This window comes from Salmo trutta, chromosome 30, assembly GCF_901001165.1.
Source record: "Salmo trutta chromosome 30, fSalTru1.1, whole genome shotgun sequence".
NCBI classification, from domain to species: domain Eukaryota; kingdom Metazoa; phylum Chordata; class Actinopteri; order Salmoniformes; family Salmonidae; genus Salmo; species Salmo trutta.
This window is the reverse complement of record NC_042986.1, coordinates 43,266,416-43,279,014: the sequence shown is the minus strand read 5'-3', so window position 1 is coordinate 43,279,014 and position 12,599 is coordinate 43,266,416. Positions and strand designations below refer to the sequence as shown.

The 12,599-nt window shown below is 44.0% G+C and overlaps 1 protein-coding gene across 1 annotated transcript in view; it reads right to left on the bottom strand.

Moving 5' to 3' along the window:
- Positions 1-10,621, bottom strand: part of LOC115168787 (putative uncharacterized protein DDB_G0290521) — a 75,957-nt gene extending 65,336 nt beyond the window's left edge. Inside the window, exons 1-2 of the mRNA XM_029724342.1 lie at positions 9,748-10,621; positions 6,059-7,175 (exon numbers count right to left, since the gene is read on the bottom strand). Coding sequence (XP_029580202.1) covers positions 6,059-6,780 — 722 coding nt within the window. The 5' untranslated portion in view covers positions 6,781-7,175; positions 9,748-10,621. The remainder of the gene's footprint in view (positions 1-6,058; positions 7,176-9,747) is intronic.
- Positions 10,622-12,599: the final 1,978 nt, after the last annotated feature.

Sequence of the window (12,599 nt, the reverse complement as noted above, 5' to 3'; positions counted from 1 at the left end):
ACTGTAAGGTCTACTACACCTGTTGTATTCAGCATTTCACTGTAAGGTCTACTACACCTGTTGTATTCAGCATTTCACTGTGAGGTCTACTACACCTGTTGTATTCAGCATTTCACTGTGAGGTCTACTACACCTGTTGTATTCAGCATTTCACTGTGAGGTCTACTACACCTGTTGTATTCAGCATCTCACTGTAAGGTCTACTACACCTGTTGTATTCAGCATTTCACTGTGAGGTCTACTACACCTGTTGTATTCAGCATGTCACTGTAAGGTCTACTACACCTGTTGTATTCAGCATTTCACTGTGAGGTCTACTACACCTGTTGTATTCAGCATTTCACTGTGAGGTCTACTACACCTGTTGTATTCAGCATTTCACTGTACGGTCTACTACACCTGTTGTATTCAGCATTTCACTGTAAGGTCTACTACACCTGTTGTATTCAGCATTTCACTGTGAGGTCTACTACACCTGTTGTATTCAGCATTTCACTGTAAGGTCTACTACACCTGTTGTATTCAGCATTTCACTGTGAGGTCTACTACACCTGTTGTATTCAGCATTTCACTGTAAGGTCTACTACACCTGTTGTATTCAGCATTTCACTGTAAGGTCTACTACACCTGTTGTATTCAGCATTTCACTGTGAGGTCTACTACACCTGTTGTATTCAGCATTTCACTGTGAGGTCTACTACATCTGTTGTATTCAGCATTTCACTGTAAGGTCTACTACACCTGTTGTATTCAGCATTTCACTGTAAGGTCTACTACACCTGTTGTATTCAGCATTTCACTGTAAGGTCCACACCTGTTGTATTCAGCATTTCACTGTGAGGTCTACTACACCTGTTGTATTCAGCATTTCACTGTGAGGTCTACTACACCTGTTGTATTCAGCATCTCACTGTAAGGTCTACTACACCTGTTGTATTCAGCATTTCACTGTGAGGTCTACTACACCTGTTGTATTCAGCATTTCACTGTAAGGTCTACTACACCTGTTGTATTCAGCATTTCACTGTAAGGTCTACTACACCTGTTGTATTCAGCATTTCACTGTAAGGTCTACTACACCTGTTGTATTCAGCATTTCACTGTGAGGTCTACTACACCTGTTGTACTCAGCATTTCACTGTGAGGTCTACTACACCTGTTGTATTCAGCATTTCACTGTGAGGTCTACTACACCTGTTGTATTCAGCATTTCACTGTGAGGTCTACTACACCTGTTGTATTCAGCATTTCACTGTAAGGTCTACTACACCTGTTGTATTCAGCATTTCACTGTAAGGTCTACTACACCTGTTGTATTCAGCATTTCACTGTAAGGTCTACTACACCTGTTGTATTCAGCATTTCACTGTGAGGTCTACTACACCTGTTGTATTCAGCATTTCACTGTGAGGTCTACTACACCTGTTGTATTCAGCATTTCACTGTGAGGTCTACTACACCTGTTGTATTCAGCATTTCACTGTACGGTCTACTACACCTGTTGTATTCGGCGCATGTGACAAATAAACTTTGATTTGAAATAGGAGGACGCATAAGTTGGAGTATGATTCCAAATCAAAGTATGCGAAACAGAGCTCGGAGGTGAGGGCCCTGGTGGAGTGGTGTCAGGAAAACAACCTCTCACTCAACGTCAACAAAACAAAGGAGCTGATCGTGGACTCCAGGAAACAGCAGAGGGAGCAACCCCCATCCACATCGACGGGACAGTAGTGGAGAAGGTGGAACGTTTTAAGTTCCTCGGCGTACACATCACGGACAAACTGAAATGGTCCACCCACACAGACAGCGTGGTGAAGGTTCAACAGCGCCTCTTCAACCTCAGGAGGCTGAAGAAATTCAGCTTGGCCCCTAAAAGCCTCACAAACTTTTACAGATGCACAATCGAGAGCATCCTGTCGGGCTGTATCACCGCCTGGTATAGCAGCTGCACCGCCCATAACCGGAAGGCTCTCCAGAGGGTGGTGCAGTCTGCCCAATGCATCACCGGGGGCAAACTACCTGCCCTCCAGGACACCTACACCACCCGATGTCACAGGAAGGCCAAAAAGATCATCAAGGACAACAACCTCTCGAGCCACTGCCTGTTCACCCCGCTACCATCCAGAAGGCAAGGTCAGTACAGGTGCATCAAAGCTGGGACCCAGAGACTGAAAAACAGCTTCTATCTCAAGGCCATCAGACTGTTAAATAGCCATCAGTTGCACATTAGACCCTGCTGCCTATAGGCATAGACTAGAAATCACTGGCCACTTTAAGGAATGGAACACTAGTCACTTTAATAATGTTCACATATTTTGCGTTACTCATCTCATGTGTATACACTACCGTTCAAAAGTTTTAGAACACCTAATCGTTCCAGGGTTTTTATTTATTTGTACTATTTTCTACATTGTAGAATAATAGTGAAGACATCAAAACTATGAAATAACACATATGGAATAATGTAGTAATGAAAAAAAAGTGTTAAACAAATCAAAATATATTTTGCACACGCTTGACATTCTTGGGTTCCCGAGTGGCGCAGCGATCTAAGGCACTCCATCTTAGTGCTAGAGGCGTCACTACAGACCCTGGTTCGATTCCAGGCTGTATCACAACTGGCCGTGATTGGGAGTCCCATAGGGCGGCGCACAATTGTCCCAGTGTCGTCTGGGTCGTCATTGTAAATAAGAATTTGTTCTTAACTGGCTTGCCCTAGTTTAAATAAAGGTTACATTCTGTCAACCAGCTTCACCTGAAATGCTTTTCCAACAGTCTTGAAGGTTAACATGTATATTCTACTTTATCTTAGTCTATACCGGTCTGACAGTCCAAATATTTATATATTCTTAATTCCATTCCCTTACTTAGATTCGTGTACATTGTTGTGAAATTGTTAGATATTACTGCACTGTTGAACCTAGAAACACAAGCATTTAACTACACCCACAATAACATCTGCTAAACACGTGTATGTGACCAATACAATTTGATTTGACTTCTCGGATGTGTAGTCACTCAGATTATACACATTTCGACGCATCGATGCTTCAAAGAAAGATATATGGACAGAAATATGGACAGAAATATGATGTAACCATGTAAAAAAAAAAAAAAAAGACAAAAACATTTTTTTTAAATCTATGGCGGACATTATTTGTGATGAAGCGAGAGAAAATAAACTGTCTTCGGGAATGAAATGTTTCCCATTCACATCTCATATGTTGCCTGAATACAATATTTTATCTTGATACGTTAATAAATACATTCTGTGTTAATTTTGTCATGGTTACCTGCCTACAATACCCACCGTAGTGGGCATAGGTCGCAATCCCATAATAAGTCAATAGAGCTAACTGGCTACCTAGCCACAATGAATTGGTAGGTTTAGTTAGCTAGTCATCTACCTTGCATACATTAGTTTTAGGTTGTTTTTGCCTGTTAAACTATCTGGCTAGCTAGATTACTACAATTCCATATAGCTAGCTGATAATGAAATGTTTGTTTATGTAGTTATCTTGTATCGTTTGTACTGCCATTCGCTTGGCTGGCTGGCTGCAGATTGAGGCAGTAATTTTTACATTTTTTCATTTACATTTTAGTCATTTAGCAGACGCTCTTATCCAGAGCGACTTACAGTAGTGAATGCATACATTTCATACATTTTTCTCTGTACTGGGCATAGTTTACAGGGCATAGTTGTGTTAAGGTGACAGGCATGCACATCACAGGACTCCAGCTCTCTCACTTCAAAAATTTAAATCTGACGAAGAGGACCAAGTGCTGACTGCGTGACAATATCAGAAAACCACAATTGATCACTTATAGTCATTGTGAAGACCCACTGCCACCTCTCATTGCTTCCTCCGGATGGATATCCTCCTAGCTTTCGCGTCTCTTGTATCGTCCGGATATTTCTTTGTAGCGTAGCTAGAATCAGATTATATTGGCATGTTTCCCCAGGGTTGACAGAGTCCTTGCAGTCTGTGTAGTAGCCCATGTAGCTATGGATTATGAGTAATGATATCTTACCTAGCCATTTAACTTGGGGCAGCTTGCTAAATAACCATGTAATGGGTGCGTGTTGGTGGCAGGGAAGTCAGGCACAGGAGAACGAACTTGGTATAAACCGAGTCGTTTAAATAAGTGCTCACAAAACTCCGAAAACCAAAATATACAAAATAATAAAAGTGGGTACAAAACCCGTCGCGCACCAGAACATAACTTGCACATCATATACAAACAAACAATCACCGACAAGGAGATGAGGGGAAACAGAGGGTTAAATACACAACATGTAATTGATGAGATTGGAACCAGGTGTGATGGAAGACAAGACAAAACAAATGGAAAATGGATCAGCGATGGCTAGAAGGTCGGTGACGTCGACCGCCCGAACAAGGAGAGGGACCGACTTCGGCGGAAGTCGTGACAAACCATGGATCATGATGAGGGATTACCTAGAACTACTGCACTGGTCATTATCTATGCTAGTAATGTTCTATGTTAACGTTATGTTAAATATGTTGCTAATGCATATAATGTAAACACGAGTTGTCTCTTGCTAAAGTTAGCTAGCTTAGCTACCACTAAAGTTAGCTAGTTTAGACACTACTAAAGTTAGCTAGCTTAGACACTACTAAAGTTAGCTAGCTTAGCTACTACTAAAGTTAGCTAGCTTAGCTACTACTAAATTTAGCTAGTTTAGACACTACTAAAGTTAGCTAGCTTAGCTACTACTAAAGTTAGCTAGCTTAGACACTACTAAAGTTAGCTAGCTTAGCTACTACTAAAGTTAGCTAGCTTAGACCCTACTAAAGTTAGCTAGCTTAACTACTACTAAAGTTAGCTACCTTAGCTACTAGTAAAGTTAGCTAGCTTAGACACTACTAAAGTTAGCTAGCTTAACTACTACTAAAGTTAACTAGCTTAACTACTACTAAAGTTAGCTAGCTTAGCTACTACTAAAGTTAACTAGCATAACTACTACTAAAGTTAGCTAGGTTAGACACTACTAAAGTTAACTAGCTTAGCTACTACTAAAGTTAGCTAGCTTAACTACTACTAAAGTTAACTAGCTTAACTACTACTAAAGTTAGCTAGCTTAGCTACTACTAAAGTTAGCTAGCTACTTTTGTTAACCAAATTTCAATGTAGCTAAATAATACAAAACACAAACGGATTAACAGTCTTAATTGCTTTACTGACAATAATGAAGTATTAAACTAAATCAGATGGTCCGATCTACAAATGTTTGACATATAGCTAACAATAGTTACAGAGGGTAGTCGTGATCCAGCAAAGTCCAGCATAGATGAGCAGCCGACATGTTGATGATACAATTTACTCTAAAAAGGTAAAAGGTAATGTAGTAGCATTGGAGTTTGCAGTTCTTTTTAAATGTAAAATGTATGCGTTCTCCACACTCTCGTCCTAATAAGAACGTACTCAAGAGAATGCCTCAGTCTGTGAATGGGTCAGTCTGTTATATCTGGAGTATTTCTCCTGTCTTATCCGGTGCCCTGTGTGAATTTAAGTATTCTCTCTCTCTTTCTCTCTTTCTTTCTTTCTCTCTCTCGGAGGACCTGAGCCCTAGGACCATGCCTCAGGACTACCTGACCTGATGACACCTTGCTGTCCCCAGTCCACCTGGCCGTGCTGCTGCTCCAGTTTCAACTGTTCTGCCTGCGGCTATGGAACCCTGACCTGTTCACCGGACGTGCTACCTGTCCCAGACCTGTTGTTTTCAACTCTCTAGAGACAGCAGGAGCGGTAGAGATACTCTGAATGATCGGCTATGAAAAGCCAACTGACATTTACTCCTGAGGTGCTGACCTGTTGCACCCTCGACAACCACTGTGATTATTATTATTTGACCCTGCTGGTCATCTATGAACATTTGAAAATAGGCTGGGTTTCTGTACAGCACTTTGTGACATCAGCTGATGTAAGAAGAGGCTTTGTAAATAAATTTGATTGAATGCTCTCGAAGAACTGTTCAGCAGTGGAGTTTGTAGTCTAACATCCACACACACTAAAAGGTAAGGTAATGACTTACTGTCTGTGGCTGTGGTGATGGTGGTGGCTGGTGGGATTTCCCAAGGTGGAGCTGTGAAGTCTCTCTGTCCTCTCTTCCTCCATCCTCTCCAGTCTCTCTTTCTCCATCTCCACGAAGCTGGTGCCTGTTCCGGTCGAGATGGTTCGCGTCAGCCGCGTGTGAGGGGTCCGTTTGGGGGTCTGCGGAGTGCGGGGGGTCTGGGTGGTGACTGGGGTCCGTTTGGGGGTCTGCGGAGTGCGGGGGGTCTGGGTGGTGACTGGGGTTCGTTTGGGGGTTTGGGGCGTGTGGGGGGTACGGCGTGGGGTCTTGGGGGTTTGAGGTTTGCGTTGATCCCGTGCAGGCACCGGGGGTGGGGGTGGAAGGGCTGCGGGGTTGGGGTTCAGTATGGCTGTAGTGTTGGTACTGGTACGATTATAAGACTGGGCCTGAACAGGGCGGACTGGTACAGAGGGTACGGCTGTGTTGGTTTTGGTGGCAGGCGGTGGCGGTGGGCAGGGTGGCGGTGGGGGTTCAGAGGGTAATGGTCGCTGGCGGTCGAGGCGTAGGTCTTTATTCTCCTGGGCCAGTCGGTCTAATTGAACCTCCAGCTCATCGATACGGTTTTTCTGGGTCTCCAGGAGCTTCTGTTGGCTCTCTATAATGTTGTTGAGCTCCAGGAGATACTCCACGGCCCGGTTAGTGCTCTCTGGGCTGCCCTGGCCGTGACCCTGACTAGGCTCCATGCTGCCGGTCTGGTCCTGGTCTCAGTAACCTCACAGGTGATAGGCTAACTGGCTAGCGAAGGGACCAGTCCTGAGCTGTGATAGGCTTTGGTTAATGAAGAACCAGTCCTGAGCTGTGATAGGCTAACCGGCTAACAAAGGGACCAGTCTTGAGCTGTGATAGGCTAACTGGCTAATGAATTGACCAAATCCCGAGCTGTGATAGGCTCACTGCAATGCCCTCCCCCCCACCGGAAGGACGTGGGGGGGAGAGGGGCGACTTTAAAAAGGTCCTTCTAGAGGATCAAGACGTTATAGTTCCTGGTTTTGCCCTGCCAGAGACGTCGATTGGCGCCTTGAACATCCGGTTGGTCCAATCAGGTCAGGTGATCTTGAAGGGGTCAGAGTCCCATCTTCTGAAATCATATGAGACAATGTCACCAAGTCAGATTGTCTACAAATTACTGAGTTATATCCAAAGAAGCAGAAGAGTTGAGATTAACTGATGGGAGAGGCTGACAGATGAGGCCCTGATCAAAGTGGATAGACATCTTTCTATCTCAGGTTATATAGTTTAACGGACAGGAAGGATGCATGAGGTCATGGAAGAGGTCTGAACTCTTTCACGTTATACTTCCTGGTCCGTTTAGAACACTTCCTGAATAGGATCAACTTTGAATCTACATCAATTTAAAATAAGAAGGAAAAGAGCTTGACAGTTTTGTCTTTCTCTGTCACCGCTCGGGTAGATAAATGACGATTTTCTCTGTCTAGCTTTATATTCCTGAGTACGTGTTATATATTATATGACAGTTTATCTCACAAATTGTAGAAGGTCAACAACGTCCTCTGCAATCCTCTGTTGGAAAAGAGCTCTTCTTTCTCTGTGTCATCCATTCCAAGAAAAAGGCCAAAAAAAAAAAAAGGAGGAGGAGGAGGGGTTGTATCCCGAAAGGACAAATTAAGATCAGTAAAAACACTCACACTGCGGTAGTCGAGTAGTTTAAGCTTAGCAGGTAGGAGTGTCTGCTCTGGGTGAATGTGTGGAGCTCTAATAGCAGGTAGGAGTGTCTACTCTGGGTGAATGTGTGGAGCTCTAATAGCAGGTAGGAGTGTCTACTCTGGGTGAATGTGTGGAGCTCTAATAGCAGGTAGGAGTGTCTACTCTGGGTGAATGTGTGGAGCTCTAATAGCAGGTAGGAGTGTCTACTCTGGGTGAATGTGTGGAGCTCTAATAGCAGGTAGGGGTGTCTACTCTGGGTGAATGTGTGGAGCTCTAATAGCAGGTAGGAGTGTCTACTCTGGGTGAATGTGTGGAGCTCTAATAGCAGGTAGGAGTGTCTACTCTGGGTGAATGTGTAGGGGCTCTAATAGCAGGTAGGAGTGTCTACTCTGGGTGAATGTGTAGGGGCTCTAATAGCAGGTAGGAGTGTCTACTCTGGGTGAATGTGTAGGGGCTCTAATAGCAGGTAGGAGTGTCTACTCTGGGTGAATGTGTAGGGGCTCTAATAGCAGGTAGGAGTGTCTACTCTGGGTGAATGTGTGGAGCTCTAATAGCAGGTAGGAGTGTCTACTCTGGGTGAATGTGTGGAGCTCTAATAGCAGGTAGGAGTGTCTACTCTGGGTGAATGTGTGGAGCTCTAATAGCAGGTAGGAGTGTCTATTCTGGGTGAATGTGTGGAGCTCTAATAGCAGGTAGGAGTGTCTACTCTGGGTGAATGTGTGGAGCTCTAATAGCAGGTAGGAGTGTCTACTCTGGGTGAATGTGTAGGGGCTCTAATAGCAGGTAGGAGTGTCTACTCTGGGTGAATGTGTGGAGCTCTAATAGCAGGTAGGAGTGTCTGCTCTGGGTGAATGTGTGGAGCTCTAATAGCAGGTAGGAGTGTCTACTCTGGGTGAATGTGTGGAGCTCTAATAGCAGGTAGGAGTGTCTGCTCTGGGTGAATGTGTGGAGCTCTAATAGCAGGTAGGAGTGTCTACTCTGGGTGAATGTGTAGGGGCTCTAATAGCAGGTAGAAGTGTCTACTCTGGGTGAATGTGTAGGGGCTCTAATAGCAGGTAGGAGTGTCTACTCTGGGTGAATGTGTGGAGCTCTAATAGCAGGTAGGAGTGTCTGCTCTGGGTGAATGTGTGGAGCTCTAATAGCAGGTAGGAGTGTCTACTCTGGGTGAATGTGTGGAGCTCTAATAGCAGGTAGGAGTGTCTACTCTGGGTGAATGTGTAGGGGCTCTAATAGCAGGTAGGAGTGTCTACTCTGGGTGAATGTGTAGAGCTCTAATAGCAGGTAGGAGTGTCTACTCTGGGTGAATGTGTGGAGCTCTAATAGCAGGTAGGAGTGTCTATTCTGGGTGAATGTGTGGAGCTCTAATAGCAGGTAGGAGTGTCTACTCTGGGTGAATGTGTGGAGCTCTAATAGCAGGTAGGAGTGTCTACTCTGGGTGAATGTGTGGAGCTCTAATAGCAGGTAGGAGTGTCTACTCTGGGTGAATGTGTGGAGCTCTAATAGCAGGTAGGAGTGTCTACTCTGGGTGAATGTGTGGAGCTCTAATAGCAGGTAGGAGTGTCTACTCTGGGTGAATGTGCGGAGCTCTAATAGCAGGTAGGAGTGTCTACTCTGGGTGAATGTGTGGAGCTCTAATAGCAGGTAGGAGTGTCTACTCTGGGTGAATGTGTGGAGCTCTGAATTCTGTTCTCATTGTGTCTCTCTCTCTCCTTCTGTATCTCTCTCTCCCAATGTCTCTCTCACCCTCTGTCTCTGAGGCTGAAAACACTGCACTGTAAACTCTCCTCGTGGGGTTTCAGCTCGCCCCATAAATACTGGGAAGCTTCATGTGAAGACTTTAGAGCAGGAGAAATCACTACTGATCTTCATCTAGCTGCTCCACACTACCTAACCAGCAGCCTCCACTCTGCCCTCTTATTAAGACTGTCCGGATGCCTTCTCCTTCCTGTCTTAATGCTTGATATATTGTTTTTGTAGTGTCATACCCAGTCAGTAGATTGCAGCATTCTCTGCCTCCATACTTCTTCTTGCCTGTCTTGTGCTGCAGGGTTGAAGGAGGATATGAAGAAGCCTTGAGGAAATAATCATTGATCCTATCTCTCCATATGCTCGAATAATCCCAATTTTTTTTTTGTCGATTTGATAAGATGACGTATTTTATATAGTGAGGGAATCCGCCTCCTCTATGTTCCTTTTCTTCAGACGGTAGAGTGCAAGGCTGGCCTGTTCTGTCTGGTGCACCGCGGCAACACCGATCCAGTCAGTCCCCAGTCCGGTACAGTGTCCCGTTATCACGTTATTGTTTTAGCTTTGAGGCACGCAGGCTGCCGTAGTGTTGAGAGATGGTATGGAAAACGATCGGGGGTTCTGAACACACACCGACAGAAACACCGTCACGCAGCGGCGACAAAAACCACCAATAAAAACATCCTGGGATTTGCTCACTAATGTCTCCACAGCCCAACGCATTCACACGCTAATATGTCAAAAATAAGACGCATAGCTGATTTGGTTAAAGGGTCGTTTTTACGCATTTCAATCATGGCAGACTACCGACGTGCGTGTGTCGCCTCACTCGCAGCAAATATGACAAGCACACTATGGAACACGAGTCTTCAAGACAGATTCAACAATTTCATAAATTAGCCTAAAAAGGTAAGGTGTTCCATATATGCCCCCTTATATCTCCATCTCGTAGTGGTGAAGTTTATTGCGGTCTAATATATCCTGAAGATAGAATTCTAAGTCCAAATCTGTCTGGCTGTGGTCCTGATGCTGACAGAATGAGCGGCGGGGTTGATTAGTCGGTCCATCCCCCGCGGTCCCCGTTCAGCATCGCGTATCTACTGCACCTGTCGCCCCCCTCCGCCATTCTGAAGCACCGCAGAGTGGCCAATACACACTGCAGCTCCTCTCAGATCCTCTCACAAAGAGGAGGATGTGGAGGAGGGGGTAGGAGGCGCCGGGTGCATGTGGTGGCTCGGTTTATGCAAGTGAGTCAGACGAGATATATTGCCACGTTCATATCAACTGAGAAATCGGAAATCTCTGACTTCCGTGCATCCAAGACAACTGGGAACTCGATTTAAAAAAAAAAAAATTTTAAACGAGCTCCAATGAAGGAAGAAAATATTTTGAACGATAATCCAACTTATAATTCCAAGTAGAAAAATCGGGCACCTTTCTAGGGACTCCAACTTTCAGACCTGAAGAGCCCTGATATAATTTGACCTTGTTTTTGTCCGAGTTTCCAGTTATGTTTACATGGTAGTCGGAAGTAGGAAAACGCTGACATTTCCGATTTGCTTACTGGTTGTAGTTTTACACATTCCGCTTTTAACCAGTTAGCAAGTCAGAGAATCCGAGTTCCGACTATCACTTGAACGTGGCATTAGTTGTTGCTTTCTCTCCAAACTCTCTGACGTTAGAGCTTACATGTAGTGATGACAGTGGCGAGTAAACTGAACTCCTTGAGTCGACCATTTTGGACACCGAGGAGAAGCATGTTCTGACAAGAGAGAGTTTCTGCAATAAGAGCGGAAAAGTAATACATATGGCCTTATAAATGAAAGAATGTGACATCAATTAAAAAAAATATATGATCATATATTTAAAACCCATATAATGGTGACAAACACGTTAATATATGTTAATAACATACAGTATATAAATCTCATACCCCCCATACAAAAATTATAATATGTGTTTTCATCATGAAAAATGTACTTTTTTCCCAATGCATTTATTGCTTTGAAATGTATTCCAGAAACAAAACGTGTTTTTTGTTTTTGTTTTTTTACATGGCATATTTTAAACAAATCATAAATCTCACATGTAGGGATTAATAATTTTCTAATTGCATTTAGAGTTAGGCAAATGTATGACAACTTTGTCATATCTTTGTATCTACTGTAGATGTCGCCTTCTCATTTTGAGATTGAGATGGTGTAAACTATTGTAAATTTATAATTTGTGATGTACACATTTTGAAACCGTACAGAAACCTATCTAGGTATGAATGTTTATTATTGTACACTATAGTTGTGGCTGTGCATAAAGTTATGGAATCACATTGTATTTGTAAAACATGGTTTAGATATTGTTGTAATCAATGACTGTATATGTTTGTAACCACTATTAGTTTGGGCAAGGGATTTCCATTGGGAATTGTTTATGCCTGTTGCCACCAGCAGGGGGCGACGGAGAACAGCAGTTGGCATCTCCCCTCTCTCCTTAACAACACTCGAAGAAGACACCTGTAAGAACTCTATCGCTTCTCCTAATGTATTTTTTCTTTTGTTCTCTTAAACAGGTACACAACATGACCAAAAATGTGGACACCTGCTCGTCCAACATCTCATTCCAAAATTATGGCCATTAATATGGAGTTGGTCCCCCCCTTCGCTGCTATAAAAGCCTCCACTCATCTGGGAAGGATTTCCACTAAATTTTGGAACATTGCTGCAGGGACTTGCTTCTATTCAACCACAAGAGTATTAGTGAGGTCGGGCACTGGATGTTGGGCGATTAGGCCTGGCTCGCAGTCGGCGTTCCAATTCATCCCAAAGGTGTTCAATGGGGTTGAGGTCAGGGCTCTGTGCAGGCTTCACACCACTCCAGCCGACGCTTGGCATTGCATATGGTGATTTTAGGCTTGTGTACGGCTGCTCGGCCATGGAAACCCATTTCATTATGTTCCCGACGAACAGTTCTTGTGCTGAGTTTGCTTCCAGAGGCAGTTTGGAATTCGGTAGTGATTGTTGCAACCGAGGATATAGACTTTAGAAGGGCTGGGAGATGAGGAAAAGTTGGACGGACAAGGAGGCATGGCTGAGTC